Below are 27,330 nucleotides of genomic sequence, written 5' to 3' on the forward strand. Positions count from 1 at the left end.
TTTTTATTTATAAATTAATTGAATAATCATAACCAGAATTGGCCTCATTAAATATCATTTCTACCAGAGTTTGTGGGAGGTGAAGGTGAAAAGCGAAGATGTGGATCTGATCCAACCTTCAACCGATATTTGCTATCGACTCTCGATTGCTGCAGCCTGGCTGGCAGGGTGAAAGTTGAGAGGTCGTCCAAGTCTGATAACAGGAGACACGTGCGGGTTTAAAAGTAGTAAGTTTAATAAGCTAAACTCATACAAGTGAATGTAACTAATATTAAACAAGGCCATTTAAAGCGAGGCGACGATTTGGTTACGTACAGATGAGTAGCAGTTCAGGTATGAGCTTATTTTGAAGTTAGCGACAATGTGCTATGTAGCTAGTCGTTAGCTGTAGAGCATGTCAGTCAGCTGGACTAGACAGACTTACATAGAACCAAGAACGAGGAACTTTTTGTCCATCACTTCTACCATCTTTGCTAAAAAAAAAAAAAAAAAAAAAAAACAACATATATGCATGATCTGGTTGGTAATGCGAGGATCAGAGTTTAGCTGGACCAGGAAGAGAATACGATGTTTATATGCTTAAAGTAAGACGCAGGTCTATAATGGGTCCTTTTGGTTCCTTTCATCCTTCCCTGTGAAACAAACTGCCTTCAAAACTTTTCTGTCTCACCAAGTTTAGTGTTTTCATTGTCTCTGTTGTATTTAGTTTCATCCAGAGAAGTATCACGGATCACCGAGAATACTCAGGTTTCCTTATCTTGCCCACCTTTCCCGCTATTCCTCCCTCGAGCCACTTGTCTCCTCATCCACGTCTTGTCTCCTCAGACCTGAGCACCAGTAACACCGGCTGCAGCGATGGCTGCCATCTACTCGGGTATCCATCTAAAACTAAAGAGTCCACAGACTCCGTGGGAGGACAAGCTGAAGCTGGCACGTTTTGCGTGGATCTCCTCTCAGTGCCTGCTGCCAAACAAAGAACAGGTAACAGACGAAGCTGCTGTATGTTCAAAGGGTGATCATGATTGGTTTACCAGTTGTTAATGTGGATGCGTGGTTCTGATGTGGGAATGCTTAGTGAATGTAGATGTTCTATGTTTCCATACAAATGCCTAACATCTACTTCTGTGTCCGTCTGTAGGTGCTGCTGGACTGGTGCACTCATTCCCTGACATGCTGGTACAATAAAAAGGTGGACTTTCCACAGGATGTTTTGGAAGGCCTGTGGTGCTACCTTGATGATGTGCTTCACAGCAGGAAGCTCCAGTATCTTCTCAAGCAGGGGAAGACCATCAGTCTTAGGCTGAACATGGCACAGGTACATCTACAATTTTTACATAAACAGTAGGAGAATATTATAATGATTATGTAACAACACATATTGAGGGATTCATGTTCAGGTTTCAGCATTTACAGTTTACTCTTAAAAAGCTGCCAGATTAAGTGTCAGTTTAGTTCGATTTATTTATTGACAGATTCTTCTCTGTTTTCCTCTAGTTGCTGCTTGACCAGCTGCAGAAGTGTGCACACGTTGGTTCAAAGTCACCAGTGTGTGTGTCCACTATACTCAGTGTCTGTCAGGGAATTCTCTCTTCTCCTGCACTCTCATCTGTTTTTACTACTAAGTATGAACTTATGGTCAGTCTGCTGGCCAAGCTCTGCTTGTTATCCTGCTTTGAGCTACAGCAGCCTTTGCTACTGGAGCACCACATGAGGGAGTCTGTCATGTGTCAAGATGAACTGATGACTGAGCATCTTCAAGCTGAACCTGCTACTAATTTGGAGACTTCCCAAATGGAGCAGATCACTGTCAGTCCACCAGAGCAGCCAGAGTCGGATGCTAATAAATCCCTTGCCGGGCCAAAGGAAAACCTCCGTTCTGCTAATTTATTTGAGGTGTTGCTTCAGGTGCTCTCATGTTATTTGTCAGTGCAGCGACAACAAGCCAATCCTAACAGAGTCTTTACTATGGTCACCAACCAGCTGATCCAACCCTTAATACTGCTCCGACACCTGCTGACCTCTGGGGAATTTGCACCGTCTCACACACACTTGCGTCTCCGTCAGCAGCTGTCCAGAGACATCCGCGTCAAGATAGACTCAATCCTTCAGTTAGCGCTCTTCTCCTCTGAGCACCTGAACCTTTACAAGGAGGAGCTCCTTCCAACTAAGGAGGATTCTGGGAAACGTGGATCTGGAGGTGCCAAAGGGCCTTTAAAGCCAGTCCATGCTGTACTTTGCAAACTGAGTGCCGAGGGCTACTGTGAGCCATCGCTCCACTACTCTGTGAAGTCCAACACATTGTCTCTACTGTTCAAGTTTTTTGTAGAAAGATATGGGAAAGGAAAGGGAGAAGTTGAGGAGGAGCAGAGGATGCTGTGTTTCTATTTTCTCACCAGATTGGTCCCCGCTTTAGAGCTTCAGCTCGATGGACTCTCACCTGCCAAAGCAGAGCAGCAGGACGACGCTTCCCCTAGGGAGAAGTCTCCTCCATCCTCCCTCTGCTCCCCCAGGAGCTGGAGCCTGGCTCTGCTGGCTGTGGAGTCCCTGCTGAGCCAGGCTCTGTCAGCTGATATTTATAATGTAGCTGCAGACAAGATACGACACAGACAGGTCCAACTCAAGTTTTACAGAGTCTTGGTCCAAAGGCTGTTCAATGAGGCCCAGCCAAGGTAACTAAAAGTTGCTCTTGATGTATTTTTCATTGCTTCTGAAAGATTATTTTGCATTCAGAATAATTTTGTTTAGCCATTTTGTTGGTTATACATTAAACATGTTCTCGTCTTGAATTTCAGCATACCATCGTGGTACCGCTGTTTAAAGGTGCTTTTGAGTCTCAGTCATCTGATTCTTGAACCAGACCTGGACCAACTGTTATCGTCAGCTTGGGTTAATGCTGAATGCATGGAAGTACGAGTGCAGCGGGCCAGACAGGTCTGGATCTAATCACTCAATTACAATTTATATTTCACAAATGAAATGCAGTTGTAAATCCACTTTTTTAATTGTAAATTAAAATTCTTATGTTGTCAGGGGAACATGTTTGATGGACACAATGTTTGTTTCCCTCCAGCTCATGGTGTGTAGTCTCCTCCAGACCTACACTAAGCTCCGTCAGCTACCTCGTCTCTTCTCTGAGCTCCTGTCTGTGGTCTGTCAGCCAGCTCTGGACGACCTCCGGCCTCCTCTGCTGTCTGAAAGCATCTCCACGTCTCTCAGGACTTGTCTTCTGGACACACCGCCTTCCCAGGGCCTGGAGATCTGCTCATTGATGTTGGAGAGCATCAGGAGATATATCCTACCTGACCTGGGGAAGGAGGAAAGCGAGGCAGAGAAAATGGACATTGACGGAGGTCAGGGGGACCAAGAGAAAGAAGACGCATCTCTGAAACTGTCCTCACTCAGTCAGCTACTTCATGTCGTTTTGTTTAGCCTTAAGACTCTAGACAGTTCCTCTCCTGTTCCCTTAGTCAGGCAGAGTCGAGGCCTGATGGAGGAGATGCAGCAGGCAGTCAAGGAGTTACTTCATCTGCAGACAAGTTCAGTTCAAAGGAATCGAAAAGGCAAAAAGAATCGGAACCCCCAAGAGTCAGAGAAGGTTTCAGAGTCTAACACAGCAGCTCCGTGGGAACAGAGGACCCAGGAGGCCGCTCTCCTGCTCAGATACACCTGGGTGGAAGTGGACACACTCTTTCATATCCACTGCAGCAAATACACATCTCTTGACTCAGCCCAGACAGCAGCTGTGAATGAGACTGAGGACGAAGCTTGTTCCAGTTCTCCTGTCCTAAACCACATCAAGAGTCTTCTGTCTGGTGAGATCCTACCATCACGTCTCCATCCCTCTTCCCCCCACAGCCCCAGGAGACGTTTGCTGCTCAAACTCCTCACTTTACAACAAATGAAGAAGGTTTTGTTGGATAATGCGTTACTCTGTAAATCCGATACTGCAACGCTACTAAACAGAGCAGCCCAGTTTATTTTAGCTCGACCGGAGCTTGAGGTGAGTGTGGATGGAGAGCAGGTGTGGGACGGGCAGATCGGCAGCGTGAATGCCAGCTCCCACCTTGTAGCACACTGGCACCTTATCGCATCCAATTTGCCTTTGATTATGCCCCACCTGAGTGCAGAAGACGTGTGCTGCATAGCAAATGTTCTTGTCGGTTCATTGCTGAACAGACAGACGGGCGGATCCAAAGACCAGCTGCCCGGCTATCTGACCGTCTCCCTCATATCCTCACAGCTTCTCCAAAGCCCAATTCTCCCTGAGTTGCCTTTTCTGTTCTCTGCTGCAGTTCAGTCGCTCACACAAAGAATCGTCGGTGTTCTCCAGGCAGCACATGCAGCCAAGGTTTGTCCAACACTGCAGACATTTCAGGAGAAAGAGACTGGAGCTGTTTCTTCAGAGAGAGATGCCAATCAGTCTGTGCATAAACTGGTTAGGAAAGAGACCATCATTGAGGATATACTGGCGTCCTCTAAAACTGGAGAGGTGCCTGTACTGCTGAGCAACACACAAACCAAGGAGCTGTTACAATTACTCCAAATCTTAACAAACTTGAATCCAGATGGGATGTGCTCTGAAGATCTCTCCTCGGTTTTCCTCCTCCTCTTCTTCATGCTCACCTGCACCTCCAGCCAGCCAGACCAGATGGCCGAAGACCGGCCTGAATCTGGAGCTGATGCTCTGTTCCTCGGGAAGCTGCTCAGGATTCTGGTTTCTCTTCTGGAGGGTAGAAACTTCCAGAGTGTTTTGAAACTCATCCATGGTGGGACTCTGCTCCAGGCAGCCGTGTCGTCTCTCCTCTGGCATAGCAACAGTGCAAGAGTTCAAGCTACATGCATCCCCGATTGGCTGGATTTGATCAAAGCAGTTCAGGGCTTCATTAGGTGCCTGGTCCAGTTGATTATAATCAGAAACAGCAGCATTCGACTCAACCTGGACCAGTTTACTTCCTATCTTACCAGTAAGGAGGTAGCAAGTAGACAAATTGCAGTATCCAGTTCAGGAGCATCCATGCAGTCGGTTCATCTCCTGCTGGCATCTCTGACTTCCTTCTCCCAGGCAATGACCTCAAATTTAGGAAGAAGCAAGCCAGTGGATGAAACTTTAACCCAAATGCTCACAAGAACGACTGCTTCACTGGGACCAGCTGTTGTTTCTGTGCTGAAGCCCCAGACTGTCATGAAGCAAGCCAGCATCCTTGGTCAAACCTTTGTCGTAGAAGTCGTTACCATCATGCTGCACTGCGAACCGTCCTCACTGTCCGTGCAGGATGACCGCCGACTCACCCTGACTCATATGACCCTTTATCGGAGCTTCAGCCAGCAGATCCTCAGAGAAATAAGCTCTGCCCCAATGCCCATGGACTTCCTGGTTTCCTCTCTCCATTTCTTGTCAGCTTTTTACAAAGCAGTGGAGAAGACAGAAGGAGAGAGGGAAAAGGAGGGAGGAGAGGCAAGGAAAGGAGAAAAGGAGTTGGACGAGCTGTACATTCAGATCCTGCAGAATGTGCACAGGCTGCTGACAGGTATATGGACCCATATTAAAGACAAACATCATTCACTTGAACAATCAATCAGTGTTGCACTTTCAGTAATTGGCTTTGCATATTGCACATATTGACATCAGTTTACAATGGAGTGAGTATTTCACACCAGCTGTTTCAGAAAATGAGCTTTTGTGTTGACATAGTTTCCCAAATATGACAGATGTAGTTGTTAACCGTGTTTATCACTGAAGGTTTAGGCAAAATTTCTTCGATACTAATTTTTTTTTGAGTCTTGAAAATTGTGACTTGGGTTATGCATACACATATTGAAACAACATTACAGGTTGGATTTCTTTCAAGACATGTTAGTAGAATATTATCTAGATTGTGTCCAACCTGCTGTTTAAAAGTGATTTATTTACTTTACATGACTGGACTCTGGAGTTTTAAATTTTAGTGGGTCATCATTAATGTAACACATTTTCACTCTGCTCTCAGCTTCTTGGCTGTCTTCGACTGATGTTGGTGAGCTGGAGCCAGCGGTGCAGGAGCTGCTGCGCCACCTAGTGGAGAATAGCACTATAGATCGGTTCAACCTGCTGCTGCTGCTGATCAGAGAAGGACTCGACTCTGGCAAGCTGAGGGCAGGAAACTGCAGGGTGAGGCCAAAATCTCTGATAACTTTGGTTGTTTCATATCTAAAGATGTTAATACAATGTTTTAAATGAAAAGCTCTCAACTTGATGGGAAGGATATTCTGCTTTGTTTTTGTTTTTTTTACATTAAATAATTCTTTTGACATGAAATACTTAGTAAATTAACTGTTTTTAACCCTTCTCCCTGCTAACTGCTCTCCAGGAGGTGCTGTCTGCCGTAACCATCGTTAAGCTGCTGTCGTGCTGTCAGATACCTGACACCTGCTCTAAAGCTCTGTGGCTCATTGCATCACAGATTATATCTGCCATGGTGGTGAGAAACCTGCACACGCACACTCAGACACCTATACAGCTGAAAAAAAACACGCCTCATTGAGAATATGCACTCATGCGTACACATACATTCGCACGTACTTGAACACAAGTTTGTGAAAATTGTTGTTAAACTAAGGAGGTTTGTGGCAGTCCAGCAGGTTTGTATTGTTTGGTGTTGAACTAATCATATGAGATCAACAAAACAGCGCAACAAAGGAGTGATGACAGTGTTTAAGGATAGGCAAGAAAATAGCTTTCATGATTGCATTTTTTCTGCCAACCTTTCAGGACCGACTGCTTTCCAAAATAGTTTAAACAGTGTCGTGTTATTGCAGGTCTGTGACATGTCATTGTACAAATGCCTCCTTTCACAAACAAAGGGTCTGCCATCCTTTAACACCTGTGTGTAATCACTGGAATCATGATTTACTGGGTTACACGCCCTTCTGAAGCCATCTTTGTGTTTGAGGCCTCGGAGAAGACAAGTGAAAAAGTCACTGGCTGTGTTAAGTTGTTCTTTACTGGCACTAAAATGGCTGTCATTGCATTTGAATAATTTAGGGATTAAAAAAAAAAAAAAATTCAATTGTAAACAAAAAGAAATCAGAAAGCTAGAGTTCTCAGAATAAGTTGAACAACGCTGTTAACACAAGCAGCAGGCAGAGCCCAGCTGAGATGTTCTCAGGCTCTACATCAGCAGAAGTTTTGGTGAAAGTTAGCTGGAAGTACATGTGACAGCCTAAAGCAGCTAAATGACAATCACAGTCTGATTATTTTTGTTGGTATACCTGTTCATTACATCTCTATCATCAGACAAACCCACACATAAGGACAGTACTTTAATATGCTAACCACGCTGTTACACACACTCACAGTGTCCGCACTCTTCTTTAGAAGGCTTCATCTAAATTGAATGTCGGTGAAATATTTATGTTTTAAAAGCAGTCCAATTTTTGTTAAAGCCCTGTTTTTTCAACATGCAGTTCTTGAACAGCATGTCGTGGGTAAATATGGACTAGGGCAAAGTAACACAGCGTAGACTGTGTTAATGGTGGTGCTAGAAACACAGTTTCTGCTATGACAAGTCAAATGTCTGCTGTGATAAAGGCCTCAAAAGGTTTTTATGTCTTTTTGTGTCTGACCAATTTATCTCTAACTTTGACTGTGTGCATCATCTTTCTGTGTTACAGTCCTTAGTAAGAACGTCCAGCGAGGACGTCTCTTTGACCCTTCCCTTTACCGTTCCCACGGTGACGTCCTTGACATCACTGCTGCGCCAGGGGGAGGGGCTCATCGGCAACCCTCATCATGTGATTTTGGTCTTTGGCGCGCTTCAGTCGGTGCCACTCAACCACATGAGCCCACCCGTCTACCAGGCGATGTTCCTGGCTGTTCATGAGGCGCTGTTTGCCATCATCCAGTGTCATCCTCAGGTACCAAGAGGCAGATGAAGAGGGTTGGTGGGATGAGTGACTGAGATGATGAGGAAGCAAACTGAGAGTAATAAGAAAAATAAGTAGTCATTATTTGGATTGCAATAATATCCAAGAATATGGCATATTTACATCACATGATGTGCAGTGATGTTCTTGCATGGCAAGTGTGCGACCAGAACATTTTAAACCCTTCAAGAGTAAATTATATCAACTTTTGTCTCATCAAAAAACTAAACTGACACAACTAATCAAAATACTTTTTGACCCAATACAAGGATCATACGATGACAATATCGCTGCGCTCTAAATACCTCAACAAACTGACAGAAGGAGAACATACAAACTCAGAACACAAAATCTGGTTGAAACCACGACCTTCCTGACGGGTGGTGACATTGAGCTCCTGAGGAACCCTTTATACTCGCAAAGTTTATATACAAATAAATATGTCACACAGTTCTGATCATAAATAATACCCTAGGTTCAGGTGTTTTTCAAAATTATTTTAAGGTGAGATGTGAGTCACCTACAGTTATTACTGTGCGCTCACAGCATATTAACTTTTTAAACTTTTGTCCTGGATTTCTTCGAAAAAGATTTTAGATCTGGTCATCAATCAAAACAATGCAATAAAAAGCTGTCGTGACGATAGAAATAAAACAATGTTTATTTATGTTCCAACTGGTTTATACATGATATTCATCAAAAAGTGTTAGGTCTTAATTGAAATTACAAGTGATTATTGTTTCAGTGCATTACTCCTGCAGCTTTTTTTTTTGGTGTATTAACATTATGGCAAGCATGAAGACCAATTAAATTCACATTCATTATTTACTAGATATAAATTTGTTATTAGATTAAATAAGATAACATCTGGATACTTTTTATAAAGTCTCTGACTGCACTGCACTCTGCTTGTGAAACCATATCTAAAGGCACTTATGTAATGAAGGTCATTATGGTCAAGGCTGCTGGTTTGAATCTCTGATTTGAAGAATGCTGCTGCTGAGACCACAGGATGCCCCAGAGGAATGTCGCTTTCAACCAGAGGATATTGCAGCTCACCAGAGTCGTGCTGCAGCTGCATGAAAACCTCATAACTTTCCCATTTTCAGCTTTTTACAGGGAGTGTTTACATCACACAGGAACAACATTTTTTTTATTTGAGAAAAACACGTACAAATTGTAACGCGAACATCCACATTCCCATCCCACACAATGCCTTTTGTTGTGACGGTGTTAATGTGATAATTTTTTAGTTTGGCACTATAACATGTTGACAGTTTTTTTGGTTCAGAAAAAGTGACATAGCGGGACTGAAAGGGGCAGCTGCATTAGATAAAACAGCCCAAGGACCAGCTAAGTAATATCAGATGTTTGAGAGGACAAAAGACATCAGTAAAGGAGCTGGCAGAGCAGGAGGGGGGAGGTAAATGTGAGAGGAGAAAGGAGCCAGTGAAGAAAAGCACAGTCCATTTATAGAGGAAAAGAGGAGGATAAGACATAAGTGATGAAGAGATGGGAGAACAAAAGGGGAAAATTTGATTGAAATGCGATACGCGAGGGAACAAGAAGTGGAGAAGAAGGGTGTGAGCTGGGGAGAGGCGGTGTGATAGGACAGAGAGGAGAAGAGAGGAACGGTATGGGGGCTGGCATGGAGAGTAGGTTGGCATGGAGCGGATTTAAGTCGATGGAAACCATTGCTGAGCTCCAACCAGAGCGGGTGACATCATCCCTCCCTCGTTTATATTCTGCCTGTCTCTCCGTCCCTCCCTCATTCCGCTGCAGGCCTTGAACAGAGACCAGAGGAGAGGTATAGACAGAAGTGCAAACACAGCTTTTACCTCACTCATTTTGTGAGCTGTGAGTTCATGGTTTCAGGACTGATGTGTCCAAATTTAAAAGTGTTTCTGTGTTCAATTCCCTGTCCAGCTGGAACACCCTAAAACTTTTTACTTATCTTACAATTTCCAAAAGTTTCTCGAAACATTTGACCACTCTATGATACATGTCACATCAATAGGTCAGGTTGAGCAGGATTCATATAATAGTCTACTGTATTAGAGCCGTGAATAGTCAGTAATATTACTAAGAAATCAGTTGGAAATCCTCAAGAATAAATGTATGAATGAATGTAGGGGTCGACAAACAACGTAGTCATTTTTTTTTTTTTTTTTACTGGTCTCTGTATCTTTGAGTACTTCTTAAAAGTTTATCAGTCTTTTATCAGCGAGGAAAAGTACAGTATGTAAAATATATATATACTTTTATGACCATATAGTTCTTGTCTGTTTTCAGGTCATGTTAGACGCAGCGCCGTCTTTCCTAAATGTCTTCTATCGTCTGGTGGCATCCATCATGCAGGAGGGTCGACAGAGAGGAGACAGTGACACAGGTAACACACACAGGATCAGCAGGATCAGACAAGTAATATGATATTATGAGACAATAATGTGTCAAAGGAAAACATCCTACTTTTGTCTTTATGACTGATTGTTTGATTTTGTCGAATCAGGTAGGTCAGAGTTTCATTCATGAATTCACAATGAAAAGTTGTAGGTTGAGACTGTAGGAGGATAGATCATCAGGTCCTGGAGGCCTGCTGGTATAATCACTTTCATATGATATGGGAGTACTGTCAGTAAATTATTGCATATAGTGTTCAGTCCAGGTCTGGCTTGTGGTTTTCCCTCCTCCTGTCCTTGAAATGCAACAAGGAACAACACAGCAGATTATTGAAGACAGTAGATTGCATTGTGTAAACTGAACTCAGTCTCATTTCAACACAGTTGGCCAAAGCCTCCCAGAAGTAGGAAAAGTTAAAGACAGGGTTCATAATCTTGCCTCATGTTTCAGTTTAAATCCACTCTAAACTGCAGACATCTGTTGCAGAAAACTCTTAAGTAGTCACCATAGAAACTATTCTCTACACACAAATAAGAGTGCTGTCTAAGCAGGTTGTGTAATTACCTTTAACCTTTGATGGCTCTATTTTTTTGCCGCACTTCTAGGCCTTGCTATTCCTACAGTTTCACAGTCAGGTATCTTACCATGACAATTGAAGAAAAAGAAAACTAAGTCCAGTCCTGGGGGTAATGTCTAAACAAACAAACTTTTGTTGTGAAGGTCCAGATGACGACGTATATTTGCTGTGCTCCAGACTGATAGAGAGGATGTACTCTCACATCGCTGCTACAGCCGAGAGCTTCCCCACACTGTCTGCCTTCATGGTGGCTCAGTACGTCACAGAGCTGCAGAAGGTACACACACACACACACACACACACACACACACACACACACACACACACACACACACACACACACACACACACACACACACACACACACACACACACACACACACACACACACACACACACACACACACACAGAGTGTCGGTGTGTATTTTGGTAAACCAGTTTTACAACAGTCCAATCGGAAACTAATCTCACTGACAGGCAGCGCAGAAGGAAAAGACGAAAAGACACAGATAATGAAAATCACAGCTACTTCCTTGTAGTGAACAACACAAGACTAGACACGTCTGCACTTAACTCTGTCTTTGTCTGACTCACTGACATCATGATCTTTCAATAAAGTGAAACTATGTGACATTTCAAATTAAAATCACCATTTGTTTCACTATCTCCATGGGGATTTTCATTGGCGCAGTGCTTTTCTTACCCCTACTCTAACATTAACCATCACAACTTAAATGCCTAACCTTAACCGTAACGTCACCTGAACTTAATTCTAACCCTAAAAGCAAGTTTTAACCCTCAAAAAGCAGGCTGGACCTCTGGGGATGTCAATATTGGTCCCCAAAGTGACACATGTTCCCATGGGTCGGTGTGTATTCATATTTAAGCCCACATCTGGATATACAAATATGTACACACACATACGAGTGCTCTCTGTGTCTTCTTTTACCAGTATTTGTATTGGAAAACTATTCTTTTAAATGGTGTTACGGTAAAGTGACACAGAATTGAAATGTCAGTTAAGAACACAGCACACACACTCACACACATATGGGAGAGTCAGCAGGATCTCAGCTGATCCTTTGACCAGTTGTGCCGTTGAGCTGAGTTACGGAGACGCTGACGCTCAGAAGTCGAGATGGGAAGTGCTTCCATTGGCCAAATTATAGATGTTCACAAATCTTAGTTAACAGGTCTAGGGTTACTGTAACTCCATGTGCTGGAGTAAAGCTTTAGGCTGGCTGCTTCCTCAGTTCAGTGAGTCATGTCTGGCTTGTGAACGCGGGCTACTCACTGCTGCCAGACTGTATTTAACATGACGCCAGCCTGACTCAGCAGTTTCCAGCCGTGTTGCAGACTGAGAGGAAGACATGAAAGTAACACACAGGCTGTCAGACAGACAGACGGACAGAGGCAGGGAGGCAGAAAGAGTGTGCAGAAGGTGTTTCTTTGAATTTGGTATGAATAATCTAATAATCCTAAAATTGGATTCGTATTGTGCTTTTAATGGAGCTTTTTAAAGAGGTGGTCCTCTTTGTAAATCAGAGGTAATTTAGCTGTCTCCTCTATCAGAACAGCTTCTAATTGCTCTTAGCTGGAACTGAACATCACGTGCAGCAGCCAGGTGTTGTTAGACGAGGAACTGGTAGAGTTTCTTTTTACATTTAACAAGTTGGACTTTTAGGAATTAGGATGGATAATGTAAAGAAACCCAGTCAGAGTTGATGCAGCAGGCTAATAAATGATATAGTTTTTGTTTCAGAAATTCTTCTTCCTCATCAAAATGTGGTGTCTACATTACCCAGAATGCAGCTCAACCACTGATAGTTAAAGAGTCAGGACTTGAAGATGCATCGCTCTCTCTAGAGACACAAAAAACTCTTTCACACTCCTATACACCTGTAAACAGACTTTAATGTGTAAAATTGGTGCATTACAACCTCATTTCAATATGATTACTTGATTTTAATTAAAAACATGTCAAAAACAAGTACCCTAGCAGGTAGACATTATTACAGCAGCAGCAAATATAGAGCAGAGGTCCAAGTGACCAAGCCTTCAACAAGGTCAACACACTGTTGTTTGTTAGTTACAAATATTTGAAGGATGTGTAAATCTACATAAATGTTACAGCATGTAATTCAGCAGATACAATAGTCTGCTTACTTTATATAGCGCTTTACAATTATACAACATATGGCACCCTTCTTTTACTACAATGATTAGGTTAAGAAAAAAAAAATCTCAATAAGCCTTTTTAAAGAAAACTAGAGTTACTTTGGTTGTATGCATCTGCCATCCAGTCAAGAAGCAGTTTACATTTATGTCTGTCCAGACTCGTATAATACATACAAGGAATTTAGGAAACCAACTACGTGTTCACATACTTGTCCAATACAGTGAATTCAGTTCATCCTTCAGTCAAATTAGATCAAATTCCCTTCAGGCTTTTCTGAGATAACACAATAACAAAAATGTCACAGATAAGAAGTCATAGTGACCATGATCCTTGATTTTTAAACAACAAAATCGAATCAGTTCATCCTTGAGTTCCAGTCAACATTTGTTAAGAAATTAAAAAAAAAAAAAAAAGTTATTAAAAAAATAAATAAAAGTAAAAATAGCAAAATTGCAAACAGCAGAACAGAAATACACAGCTGTTATAAATTTGCCTGCCAACACTCGGCTCCTGTTCTCTTTGATTATCACTGAATCCAGATGCAGATCTAATCGCATCATTAGGTATTAGGATAAACTGTAACCTTATGCAATCTACTGCTCCACCTGACCTTTGACTGGTCCGCTTTGTTTGCAGAAAATCAATAGTGGGTTGTTCCCTGCATAAGATGAAGCCTGTCATTAGGTGAGCCAGGTTTTGTTTAATCATTTGACAGGTACAGTCTTCAGCACAGAGCAGCCGTGACCTCCTCACTCTTTGTCATGATGTATGTGGAAGGTCTGAGGAGTGTGGTCACTGGAGGCAATGTCAGGTCATGGTGTGTAACACCTGTATGCCTGTGGGGGTATTATATAACAGAGATGAATAACCAGGCGCTATTCAATATCCTCCTGGCTTATTTTGCAGGCTTCACTGAGCACAATAGTTGGTGTCTGACTATTGTGCACAGGTGTATTGTTGTAGAAAGAGAGCTGCACTTGCTGTAGTGTGTGTTGTGTTGCTGATTGAACACACTGCTCTGCTTCTGTCACTCGGGTACATATGAAGTTTGTACACTTCCCCATTTTTTTGAAAACTACACAATCCTCTGGAGCAGGGTTAGGCCACGTTGATGTACATGAAACAGGAAGGATCATCAGTGCCTGCTGTAAAAGCCTATTAGAATTTCAACAAGTGAAACAACGATATGATTTATGAAACAGACAAACATTGTTTGACTTCAGATTCACGTGTTGCTTTTGCCTTATTTAATATTATATTAATATTCCTGTCTCCTCTGCTGTCGTCTCATTTTTCATAACTTCCCCTTTACTTGTTCCTGCAGGTGACTCTGCGACCAGACGTGAAGCTGCATCTGACTGAGGGCATCTATGGGATACTGGACCTGTGTATGGAGCAGGATATCAAGTTTCTGACAGCCGGACTGCAGATGGGAGTCAGAGAGGTGTTCAACGAGCTGTACAGCAGCTACACCCACTACCACAAAGCACAGAGGCAAGGAGAGGACAAGTACACTGTTTGAGCTGCCAAAACAAACACTGGTAACCTTTAGCTTGGATTTCAAATGAATTAAACCACAAGACTCTTTCTGCCTTTGTATTTATGTAAATGCTGCTTTTGAATAGGAAATCAGGCTGAAGACCTTGTGGATAACGGATGATGTATGCACTGTAGGTTTGTTTTGCTCCTCGAACAGTTTTTATTCAAATTTAAAAAAGTGGACATCACAGTATTGCTTTGAATTGTGAACGTAAATACAAGACAACAGTAAATATGCATACAGCAACCAATAAACACCCAAAAACTCGCCCCAAAAACACATCAAGGTGAAATTAGTTCAAAGGAGGTCTGTGAAGTCATTGCCTGAAAAGGGTTGTGATCAGACCTGCAAGTGTTTTGAACAGAATTACACCACCTCATATAAATACAGGTAGATCACTTTGGTTACACCCTGTGCCATAAACACACAGCAGATGGCTGACTGGTGGAGTAGTAGCTGTTAACCATTTGCTGCTGGCACAGAGACCTGTCACACTGTGATGGGAGTCAGCATAGGAAGTGTTCACTGTGTTTGAAAAACTGAAGTTTCCCATCACAATGGACAAAATGTCATAATTTAAAGAATTAATGAGGTATTATCATTTATTGACTTGCTAAAAATTGTATGGATACCTTCTATATCACTGTCAATGGTCTGTTTTCTACAAAAACTGGATGATTTACATCCTGTGTCATTCTCAAGCTTGTTTAATTGCATTGTTTTGTGCACAGTATTGTTGCTATTATACATGTTGGTGCACTCAGTTAACTTCATACAAAGTTTTAAGGCAGCACCAGTTCTTTGAGATACATGTTACAGATTTCAGGGTATGTGGCAGGAAGGTTCTTCTATGGATCTTGGAGAACCGAACACAGTTCATCTGTGGATTTAAGCTGTCTGCATTGTTTTGGTCCCTTCATGTAAACACAGACTGATGTTGCTGAAGTTCTGTATGACTGATGTGTTGCATGATGGACCTATCTGCTCGTCTCTGCATTGAGGAAACTATTAATTCTGACCAAATCTTTTACTCCTTTTGGAAATGCAAATCTCATTTGTGTGTAAAACCAAAATATAAGAACTGAACTTCTGACCAGACTGTGGAGGTTTTTGTATCATGGTCCCACTGGTTTCTGAAGCAGATCTGATGACAGATCTGAAAATCATACAGTTTCAAAGGGAAGTCAGCTTTATGCTTCTTTTGTTTGCTGCATTCACTTTTCTTGGTTGACCACTTAGTTTTTGGAATATTTCATAGTTTTCAAAAGGAGTGACATTTTCCATCTGACCCACAGTGGCAGAAGTTCTGAAATAACAAATATTTGTGAAACATTTAAAGTGCCAAAAAAAGTGCAGGGAGATTAGACACAAAACTGGACAGAATAAAAACAATAAAAAAGTCGGGTACATGTTATTGGTGACCTGCATGAATGGATGGACACACAAACACAGAGGATCTCCTCGGTCAGGTTGAAGTTGTCTGGATCTTCACTCAGCTGGTGAATCTAGGAGGAACTAAAACAGAGAAAACAAAGATGAGTTTTGTGCCTGTATTTGAAAAGCCCCACAGTTTCTGCTTTTCCAACAAAAAACACGAATGGACTGTTTTGTTTTATCAGAAACAAAAAAAACATTAATGGATCAAATAAATGAGTCATAATACTGTGAAATAAACAGGTAGTCATTAATTGGATTATGGGATTTGGGGTTTTTACATTATGAAACACTACATGAGGTTCGCAGGATAGGCGCTGCTACTGTTTCCATTATTACAACTCATTTAAAAACACTCTTGTCCTACCATTGTCATTAACTTTTTGGATTTACTGCTCTGTGTGCAGCTGCTGAGACTATATAATGAGTGGGAAAGGGCTCCTATTTACTAATGAAGGTATATAAAACTTACTCTAAATCTGTCATTGTGCAACACCCCTGAGTTGCATTATGTTTTGTTAAACTTATCTGAAAATTGTTATATTTTACTGCCAATAGATCAACTGAGCTGTTGATACAAAGGCTAGCAGAAAGTGGCAGCATTCATGCTGTAAAATGATCGTTTAAATGGACATTGTAAACATTCATGCAAAAAACTGTCTAAACCAGTCAGGATGACGTCAAGCTCTTCAAGAATCTGCAGAAATTATTACTTAGCAAAATAAATGACCTCGTGTCCACAGTAATTCAATGTCGATTAACTTACTTTTTTTTTTTTTCAGCTGTGAATGTAGCTGTCAGATAAACACATAATATAAAGTTTAAATGAATAAAAGACACTCTTGGCCTCTGTGCCTGTGTACAAAATACAGTACAGTGATGACACTGAAAACTCTACAGGTTTTGCACGAATGCTCAGAAATAGACAAAAGTTAATTTACGAAACAAGAGTAGGAAAGATGAGTTTAAGAAAATGGAAACTTGTTTCCTCAAAAAGCCTTTCGCCTCAGTAAAAGCTCCACAATTGAGGCATATGCAGACAAATTCATGGAAAAACCAGCATCAAGCGTCTTGGTGAAGTGTTGGACTACCGTGTTTTTGCCAGAACAGCTTCAACACACCTTGGCATTGATTCTCCAAGTCTCTGGACTCTACGAAAGGGACAGAACACCATTCTTCCGAAAACTTTTTGCTCCCTCTGTGTTTTATAATGGTGGTGGTGAGCACCGTTGAACACATCGGTCTGGTGACTGAAGGCCATGGCATATCATTCACATTATTTTCCTTCTCATCAGACCATTGAGTGACCCATCGGGCTCCATGGATGGGAGCATTGTCATCCTGGAAGGATGACTCATCTGAACATTATCATTTTTGTCCACATCTTTCTTACCTCTGAACTCTGAAATCTGCATTCATCTTCATAATGATAATGAGGGGTTCATGTGCTGTAACCCTTCTGTAATAAACCCTCTTTATGTACGGACTCTTCTTACTGACAGTCGGCTCACATTCTGCATTGACATCTCAGTCACCTGAGCTGGACGTTCTCTTCTGTTGTGTCTTAAATATTGCACCAATGAAAGAGCATCACGGTCATCCAACGTGTGCTGTCGACCACAAAGTCCAACCATGTTTATTGATGTCTTTGGACCTAAATGCAGATTTCACTTCAGTCTCAGTTCCTGTTTACAAAAAAGCCTGTTAAGCTGTTTGTGACTGAATGTTTAACAATGAATCCTCCTTCAAAGTCACTCTCACCACCTTGCATCAGAGCCTGATTGGATTTTAACAGCTTTATTGCATTATGCAGTGCAACTGTGTGAAGCATCCGTATTTGTTATGTTATTAAGGTTTTTACTTTAATTTGTCGCCCGTCTGTAGTTCACAATTCATCTTCCCACCTCCCCCACCAAAGATATCAGAATCATTTTTGTTGTGATTCATCTGTTTGTTCCCTAAGAAACTCTGTAGGACACCGAGGTCTGAGAACTGAACAGGCTTCGTCTTTAGTTGACCTTTCACTCTCCTGCTTTGTCACTTTATGCAGAAAAGACTTGCTGCAAGGTTTAGTTACCAGGTTTTATAAAACAGCAGAGTTTGTAAAATAATGGTTTCAGTTCCCCTATGTGAGTAAGATACAATATGCTGCTTACACAATTGGCAGTTATTCAAATGTTGTGAATGTGTTAATGCCTGTGTAATATCCAAAACTGTCTGATATGTAAAGATCACTGCTCACATAATGGCTGATTGGCGTACGGTAAGAAAAATGTATCACTATATGTGCAATATTCATTTATTACTATGAAGTGAACAAGATACTGTATCTCTAAATGGAAAAACAGGCTATTATGTGGCCAGATAACCCACAGAACCAACTAATTGTAACTGACTTGGTGAAGGTCCTACTATGTTTCTGGATCAAGTAACTTTGTCACGAGCAAAGCAGCCCAAGATCATGAATCCTCGAACAATACATGCACAATTCACTCTCCCTGAAATATTTCCAACTCTGACTCATCGCTCTACTTTCCAGACCTAAAGAAGAAAATCCTTTTTTTTTGGCAGCAGTAAGTTTTACAGAATTCTCCCTGCTCAGCTAATGTTGACACACCTGTACTTGGATTATATTTCACTGTGACTTCATCACTGGTTTAAAAGATTTGTGACTTAAGCTAATTATTTTTGTTAATTGGAGGCCTCCTGCCTGACATACAGACTGTGATTGTCTTTGTTGCAGCACTTGATTTTCCTTTGCTGAACAATCTACCTCTACTGGTGTGTGGTGTACATGTACAGTGGTGTGAAAAAGTGTTTGCCCCCTTCCTGATTTCTTATTTTTTTGCACGTTTGTCACACTTAAATGTTTCAGATCATCAAACAAATTTCAATATTAGTCAAAGATAACAAGTAAACACAAAATGCAGTTTTTAAATGAAGGTTTTTATTATTAAGGGAGAAAAAAAAATCCAAACCCACATGGCCCTGTGTGAAAAAGTGTTTGCCCCCTAAACCTAATAACTGGTTGGGCCATCCTTAGCAGCAACAACTGCAATCAAGCGTTTGCGATAACTTGCAATGAGTCTTTTACAGCTGTGGAAGAATTTTGTCCCACTCATCTTTGCAGAGTTGTTGTAATTCAGCCACATTGGAGGGTTTTCCAGCACCAACCGTCTTTTTAAGGTCATGCCACAGCATCTCAATAGGATTCAGGTCAGGACTTTGACGAGGCCACTCCAAAGTCTTCATTTTGTTTTTCTTCAGCCATTCAGAGGTGGACTTGCTGGTGTGTTTTGGATCATTGTCCTGCTGCAGAACCCAAGTTGGCTTCAGCTTGAGGTCACGAACAGACGGCCGGACATTCTCCTTCAGGATTTTTTGGTAGACAGTAGAATTCATGGTTCCATTTATCAGAGCAAGTCTTCCAGGTCCTGAAGCAGCAAAACAGCCCCAGACCATCACACTACTACCACCACCATATTTTACTGTGAGTATGATGTTCTTTTTCTGAAATGCGGTGTTACTTTTACGCCAGATGTAATGGGACACACACCTTCCAAAAAGTTCAACTTTTGTCTCGTCAGTCCACAGAGTATTTTCCCAAAAGTCTTGGGGATCATCAAGATGTTTTCTGGCAAAAATGAGACGAGCCTTAATGTTCTTTTTGCTCAGTGGTGGTTTTCGTCTTGGACCTCTGCCATGCAGGCCATTTTTGCCCAGTGTCTTTCTTATGGTGGAGTCATGAACACTGACCTTAACTGAGGCAAGTGAGGCCTGCAGTTCTTTGGATGTTGTTGTGGGGTCTTTTGTGACCTCTCGAAAGAATCGTTGTTGCGTTCTTGGGGTAATTTTGGTCGGCCGGCCACTCCCGGGAAGGTTCACCATTTGTGGATAATGGCTCTCACTGTGGTTCGCTGGAATCCCAAAGCTTTAGAAATGGCTTTATAACCTTTTCCAGACTGATAGATCTCAATTACTTTCTTTCTCATTTGTTACTGAATTTCTTTGGATCTCGGCATGATGTCTAGCTTTTGAGGATCTTTTGGTTTACTTCACTTTGTCAGGCAGGTCCTATTGAAGTGATTTCTTGATTGAGAACAGGTGTGTCAGTAATCAGGCCTGGGTGTGGCTAGAGAAATTGAACTCAGGTGTGATAAACCACAGTTAAGTTATGTTTTATCAGGAGGGGTCAAACACTTTTTCCACACAGGGCCATGTGGGTTTGGATTTTTTTTTCTCCCTTAATAATAAAAACCTTCATTTAAAAACTGCATTTTGTGTTTACTTGTGTTATCTTTGACTAATATTGAAATTTGTTTGATGATCTGAAACATTTAAGTGTGACAGACATGCAAAAAAATTGGAAATCAGGAAGGAGGCAAACACTTTTTCACACCACTGTACATTTATATAGTGATAACAGGCAGACGTATGTGAACTGTTATTTGGAACGATTCAAAGATTCTACGAACAATTAAAACAGTTCTAAACAGTTGAACAGTCAAAACAGTTTATTTTGCAGTTTGAGTTGAAGTATTGATACTTTCCCTGCCAGTAGTGTTTCAATGACAGTTTTCTAGATTCAGGTTTTAACCCAAAAGCCAAAGCTAACTACAATTTGTATAAGATTGTGTTCTTACAGAATACTATTATTATACTAGTAAAAAATGAAATACAAGCACATTGTTCTTATTTTAAATATCTACTTAAAGCGATGGGATACGTTTATTAAACTGATCAAGCAAGACAAAGAAGGAAAAAAACATAAGTAACATAGATAAACGTGATGTGACATCTGCATACTGCATAAGTCAACATGTCGGACAGTTTCACAGCCATGATCAAAGGCAACAAGATGTCATGAGCTGCCTCTGATCTTTATTTATGAGACAAGTTGAGTTCTTGAAAAGCCAAGCTGACCCTCTTCCAGTGTAATTTGAGACCCTCATAACAGTTTTCAGGACATTTGAGGCAAAGGGCAAAAGATACAAAAACTGTTTTTACCTCTGTGTTGCTAAATTTGCACATCTGTTTCTCTGCTTCTTACTGCTCCACCCATCTCGCCCACTCAGCTCCACCCATCCATGCACCAACACTACTGTAGGTAACATAAACACACCAAGTCCCCTCTCAGGCCACCGTAACGACAGCAGCAATAAATGTGTGTGTGTGTGTGTGTGTGGGGGGGGGGGGGGTGTCTGTGTAATACTACTGGGACACCTTTGAAGGCACAGCACAACGTTGGTATTGAAAGCATTTTTTTTTTCCCCCTTGGACTATGGGGCATTTTGTTCTCCAGTCAAAAACTCATTTTGTCACCATTAAAATGAAAAATGTCAGAGGCAGATTGAACCATGCAGAACAGGAAGCAGACCTTTTAGTTTAGCCAGAGGTGTCTCCTTTATCTGAGTGCTACAGACCATAGAAAAATCTATTTGAACTGAGCTTTCAAATTGTTTTAACACTGTCAGTTTCACGAGCTCCTAGATTAAGAAGCACATCATGCTTCCTCTTACTTGTATATGACATTTTTGCTTCTTTCATGACAGATTTTTTTGTAAATTTCGCTTTATTTCTTCTCACTAGTTTGAAGTTGGCAGCAAAAAGGTGATGTTACATAGTTTTCAGGGACACCATAAAAAAATGGATCAACACCTTTATTTACTTCCTCATAACTTCCTCATAATTAGGACAGGTCATATCATAATCTGAGACACTTTAACATAGTCATAGTTTGGTATGCTAATATTGTTGGGCTACCTGAGATAAGAGCATGTCCCTCATCAGCCTTATTCCTGTGTTCAATCTCTGATTTAAGCAGTTATCTGAGGCACAGGCATTAACTGCACATAAATACCTCCAGTGAATAAGATAATGTATGGTGAAAAGCTGCACCTGTTTTCTGCCCATGTACAAAAATTAAAAAACTAGAATTGGAAATTAGATGGCAGTGTGAGGGAATATTTAATTTTTTTTTTTTTAACTCTTTTTAAATGCTCCAAATAACCTTTACTTACATTTTCACTTTGGATGCAGAAAAAGACCTGCTAGTTAGTTAGTGTATGAAAGCAGTTGGTGATCTGGCCCTCCCCTGTTTTTATAGGAGGCGTCTGTGAGCACTGATGATTGATTTAAATGACTGATGAGGTGAGGTTAAAATTCAAGTTTCAGTTAAGTGTATTTCATGTTGAGACCCAGCATGTGTGATCCAAACTGGTTATACACCCAGACTCACTTTTGATGTGCAGCAAGTGGTGCTGCAGTCACTGAGGGCTGAGGAGCTCATCATGACGGCTGTGATTGTTTGGTTTGACATTCTACTTCAGGCTGTGAACTAATGATTAATCTTGTCATTGATAGGCAAACTGACGTTTTCCTTGAATGATGATTTAAGTAGTGAAAAGAGGCGATCACAGTCTCCTGAACCTCACAGTGATGCTATCAAACTGCTTGTTTGTCTGAAGTCCAAAACCAAAATACAGCCCACTAAATGGACTTTAAGATGAGATTGTTTTTTGCTGTTTCCAAGGTCAAGAATTAACTTTAAACTTCAAGCGTTGAACTAGCATGAATGAGATGTTCCTACAGGGTTCAGAGACATGGAAATATTAACTGGTACAGCACCATGACTCATGTGATGATGAAGATCCTGTGATGAGACCGAAAGCCCCAGTGCAGCCACTTAATGGACTCTGTGGTAAGACTGTTCGGTCAACAAAACGCATTTTTGCAACACAAACCACAGAAAAGCTTCAAATCCTCACAACTGAGAAGTGTGAAAAAGTGTAAAACATATTTACACACCAACAACTGATCTCATTATTTTCTTGTATCAGATTAATCAAGTCATGTTCTCAACTGTAGTTCTAATCTTTCTTTTTCATGATTGTCTACTCATTTTTGCAACCTTGATGTGGTTGCAAATCAGAAGGGATTGAAGGCTGGGTTAGATACAATTATGCCATAGTGAACAATTATAAAATGTTGTTTAGGTTTTTAACACTGCTCCAATGGAACCAACATATGAGAAGTTGTCAGCTTTAGAGCAATGAAATCCCAAATGCTTTTGTCTTGTGCTTTTTAACCCGGTTTAATGTGTCTCTGGCACCCCTATCGGCTCCACACAGACAGTGAAACCATGATGACCACAGATCCTCTCCCAACAGCTCAAACCCACATAACTGAAAATTTACAACAACCATTTCCTACAGGGACTGTCCCCACCTCCCCCGTCACTCGGCTCTAGCACGGAACCGCACGGCACGGCACGGCTCGGCTCGACTCGCTGCCAGCCCCGGCCCTCCTCCAGGGCTGCCTGAGCCGGTGTTTGATTGGATTAGAGTCAGCTAGCCTTTGCCCTCTAACCCCGCTGATGCTGGCTCGCTGCTTCCTGCCCCCTCCGCTCCCCCTGACCGACTGACGAAGCCTGCCGACGCCGCACGGCGAAGCGCCCTGCACGGACACAGCCGACGGGACGAGCTGCTACAGCCAGAGCCGAGAGCCGCGACACACACAGGCACGCGGACGGGCGGAAAAAACAGGGAGACATGCGGAGGAAATCAAGGATATTGTTGTGTTTCGCGGTGCTGTGGGTGCTGGGGATAGCCTACTACTTCTACTCGGGGACAGCGCTGAGTCGAAAGGTAGGATTCCCTTTCCTCGACTGCTTTTTCTGGCCACACGGTCCGCCTCGGTGTCCGTGTGGACGTTTTCTTCCAGGACAAAGCGAAGATGGAGCGGCGTGCTCGGCGCTGCTCTGCCTCTTTTCTTCTCGGGCTCGATTTTGCGGCTGCACGATGCTCTGAGGAGTGTGATAAAGGGCCTGCTCGTATCAGTGGGCAGGCATTGATTTGGTGGAGATGAATGTGGACAAGGGCAGCAGGGTGGCGGTGCTGGCCGGTCGGCGTGCACAGACCTCCCGCTGTGCCGGTGATTGCCTTCCCGTGGCAGTGGTAGCGGAGCACGTCCGCACCGGGCAGCCTGGGAACCACTTTACGGTGGCCGTGCCGGTTAATGTGCGAGCCGTGTAAAGGTGAAAGCATGCCGAGTGATTGTTATTAATATTAGGCTGCTGGCCTGGCTCGCAGGGCCGGGAGGGGGGGTTTAGCCTATAGAGCACGTCAGCACAAGCTGCTGCTGCTCCCCAGAAATGAGCAGAGATCAGGAAGTGTGCAGATTATCGCCGGGTTAAAGCACTCATACACGCTGCTGTCTTTAAAAGGTGGATTAAACATTAGTCCAATTCTGCCGTGAGAACAACAGAGGTTTAGTTGAACTTCACTGCTGTGATGTCCAGATCTACTGAAGTCTCTGCTGATCAGAAACATCTTTACATTGTGATTTGAAGGCTTGTGTATCTCAAACTAATGCCATCTACAACAGAGCTCTGCAGTTTTTGTTGAAACAGTTTGAGTCATTCAACTTTATATTTCAACGATTTTGTCCACTCCTTGTACTTTTCAGTGTGGGCTGAATATTGGACCACAGAGCTGAACAAATTAACATTTGAAAGAAAAATATGATAATTCCTAATAGTTTTCTCATTTCTCAAGTAGAAATTAAAAACATGTTCTGAATCCAGCATCTCAAATCTTTCTTTGTCATGTAAATCATGAGACTTTTGTTCTGGGCATTTGTCCAGACAAATTATATTTCAAGACATTATGTTGGATTAAAGGACATTAATCAGTTTGTGAAAATAATCATTTCCGACTGTGCTATCAGCTCTCCACATTTACAAATTCACTGGTTTCCATTTTCTTAAATGATATTAAACTGAATATCTTTTGAGATATATGAAGACATCACCTTGGAAACTGGCGGACAAGAAATCAATTATAAAAAAAAGGCCTACTTAGAAACTCATCTCAGACTGCATGCTCCAACACGAACACAGTTATTTCAACATCACTCTAAAACAGTTTAAATATAAACTGAACATTATAACCTTCATTATTTATGGCAGGACTGTTGTTTTGAACTGAATGAATTTAAGACAGGCGTACCTAATACACGGGCAGTCAGTCAGTTTCTCTCAGACCTGTGGATCTTCCTTTGTGTGTCATGTAGTTAGTTGACAACAACTTGTTTAACTATTTCAACTTGTTAAGTAGTTCTTCATAGTTATGCCAACGGGCCGCAGAAATAATACCTGGTAGGACATGCTCGATGCATATGGAGGCGTGGATTCCATTCATGATACTCCCAGCCTGTACATGCAGCACTACGTCATGCGTGAAATGCAAGTTAAATATCCCCCAGGTCTCCACGTGTAGAGTAAGACAAGGCACTGTATTCTCTGAGAGAGACGGACTGTCACTTCCTGGTGTTAACTGTGTGTGTGCTAATGAAGGCCAATGTATCCTGCAGTGTGTACCTATGAGGCGCTCTGTGTGCGTAGTTGTGTGCACAGGGCGCTGCCTCTATTACCCCTCTAGATCTGGTTTGGTGTGTGTGTGAAAGCCCTGTGTGTATTCCACCTGTCTCTTGTCTTGTCCTATCTGTCTCTGTGTTTGCTTTGCTCCAGTCAACCAAAGCAGCCCTTTTACTTTTCCATTAGGCTGATAGCTCTACTTTGTGTGTGTGTGTGTGTGTGTGTGTGTGTGTGTGTGTGTGTGTGTGTGTGTGTGTGTGTGTGTGTGTGTGTGTGTGTGTGTGTGTGTGTGTGCGTGTGTGTTTGAGGTTTCTAAGGGGTCAAAGTGACACTCCCTGATAAACTATTTTCTCTGGCATTGGATTGCGAGTAGTATTAATATGGATGAAGGGCCGGTGTCTTTACACAGAAGGACATTTAATCTGCTCAAACAAACATGGTTCTACAAAGGTAACATGCTGGAAAACGGCACGTTTGAAAGAGCAGAGGCATTTAAAAATTTCTCTCTACTGTCATGAACTAAACTTTCTAACTAGTGTAGTGAATTTTTCAGAAGCACTCTGCTTGCATAAAGACTCTCCACGGATGGACTGAATTTCATGATCCTCTGCCCTCTGAAACCAATTTTAAAATCAAATCCAATGTTTTTAGACACTTACTGGTGATTGCGATATTCTGATTTAGTAACTAGTGTTGCTGCCTTTTCAGGTTACAACTGAGGTTTCACAATCAGTTTATCTGCTGTTTCTTAACAAATTGTTTTTTCTATAAAATAGATTAAAATGCTAATTAATTATATGATTTCAGAGCCTAAAGTGCTGACTGATAGTCCAAAACATACAGAGGTGAAGCAGAGAATTGTGCACATCTGGGTTGGAAACAGTGAATGATTTGATTTTTTTTCTTGGTTGATGACTTGACTGATGATTTAACATTTTCCCACTAAATCTTCTGTCAACCTGACCAACTGATTGAGGCCACCAACCTCTAAAATGTCAGAATCACTTTCAGTTCCTCCTGGTGTTTCTCTAGCTCAGCTTTTTAGTTTCATTGACATGTTGGCATGTTACAGTGTCCATGTGCAGCGGCTGGATTTTCAACTCAAAAACCTCAGTGGGTATTTATATGCATCCCGCACTCCACTGCCAGGACTCCCACTACCCCCTCTTACTGGTCACAGATAGTGTCTGTGTCCAACTTTACGCCTCACAAAGCTACGTGTTGTTGTGTCATCGCCGCTCAGGAGCACTGCGGCGCGTTCAGAGGCTCCATGCAGTCCAGCCACTCTGAGCCTGCCAGCTTGAGCAGTACTCACACTATCATGGCAGCTAATTCAAATACCCTCTTCTAAATCATCTCAGCGATGGCATCTTTACCAGATAAACGAGCTCAACTGGCTTCTTCAGCTCTGTAACACCCCAATGATACTGAGATTCTGAAGATCAAAGCGCTCACCAATTGCAATTGCAGTATTATGAGCTGAAAAGTCCTCCATTTATAAGATGGTGTCCTGTGGCACTCTAACGACACTTTCTGAATGTCGTATTTGTGCCTGTGAGCTGTCACCATAGTTCGGTGAAAAAATTAATGTCGTCATTACTGACAAATTCCTTGCAAACTTTTTTGGTAGGCCAATAAAAACCACTGAAATTTCACCATGTGTCTCTAGAGGTCAATAGAAAAGCTGTGCACAAAATGTTCCTTGTGTCTTTGAGCAGAGATTTCAAGATGCTTCAGTGGGAAAGTTTGTCTATCTTTCATGAGTGCTCACAGTGAAACAGTGTTCTGGAGCATTTCTTAGGTTTACTGTCATTAAATCGACTTACAGTGTAGAATAAGAGAATATGAAGCAAGACTTGAGCTGAGTGTTTTGTGAAGTTTAACCATCGACAGGGCGTAATCTCACTCTTCTACTTTTAAA

The 27,330-nt window shown here is 41.9% G+C and overlaps 2 protein-coding genes across 4 annotated transcripts in view; both read left to right on the forward strand.

Annotated features, from left to right (window-relative positions):
• The first annotated feature begins 165 nt into the window (after positions 1 to 165).
• Positions 166 to 15,692, forward strand: urb2 (URB2 ribosome biogenesis homolog). 2 transcript variants are annotated; one of them, XM_069693723.1, is made up of 12 exons: positions 166 to 227; positions 826 to 981; positions 1,139 to 1,315; positions 1,495 to 2,669; positions 2,793 to 2,931; positions 3,071 to 5,528; positions 5,988 to 6,148; positions 6,348 to 6,458; positions 7,651 to 7,893; positions 10,195 to 10,291; positions 11,023 to 11,156; positions 14,384 to 15,692. In XM_069693723.1, exons 2-12 carry the CDS (start codon positions 856 to 858, stop codon positions 14,579 to 14,581), a joined length of 5,019 nt encoding a protein of 1,672 aa, XP_069549824.1. In that variant the 5' UTR covers positions 166 to 227; positions 826 to 855; the 3' UTR covers positions 14,582 to 15,692. The 2 variants fall into 2 exon arrangements, with proteins under 2 accessions (XP_069549824.1, XP_069549825.1); XM_069693724.1 differs by having other exon boundaries at positions 203 to 333.
• Positions 15,693 to 23,272: 7,580 nt separating this feature from the next.
• The window catches only part of galnt2 (UDP-N-acetyl-alpha-D-galactosamine:polypeptide N-acetylgalactosaminyltransferase 2), a 52,964-nt gene continuing 48,906 nt past the window's right edge, over positions 23,273 to 27,330 (forward strand). For both annotated transcript variants that reach the window (XM_069693725.1, XM_069693726.1), the window contains exon 1: positions 23,273 to 23,679. In XM_069693725.1, the coding sequence (XP_069549826.1) occupies positions 23,584 to 23,679 (96 nt within the window). In that variant the 5' untranslated portion in view covers positions 23,273 to 23,583. The remainder of the gene's footprint in view (positions 23,680 to 27,330) is intronic.

The sequence above is a fragment of the Brachyistius frenatus genome, unplaced genomic scaffold (assembly GCF_029030835.1).
Source record: "Brachyistius frenatus isolate BFR_SWC_R1_liver_20210118 unplaced genomic scaffold, ASM2903083v1 Contig_15, whole genome shotgun sequence".
Classification (NCBI taxonomy): domain Eukaryota; kingdom Metazoa; phylum Chordata; class Actinopteri; family Embiotocidae; genus Brachyistius; species Brachyistius frenatus.

Bases quoted from the DNA above. Each gene is read 5' to 3' on its own strand.
- urb2 (XM_069693723.1), top strand. From the start codon at position 856: ATGGCTGCCATCTACTCGGGTATCCATCTAAAACTAAAGAGTCCACAG. The intron at 2,932-3,070 runs GTCTGGATCTAA...GTTTCCCTCCAG, and splicing joins GAGTGCAGCGGGCCAGACAG to CTCATGGTGTGTAGTCTCCT. The intron at 7,894-10,194 runs GTACCAAGAGGC...GTCTGTTTTCAG, and splicing joins TCATCCAGTGTCATCCTCAG to GTCATGTTAGACGCAGCGCC.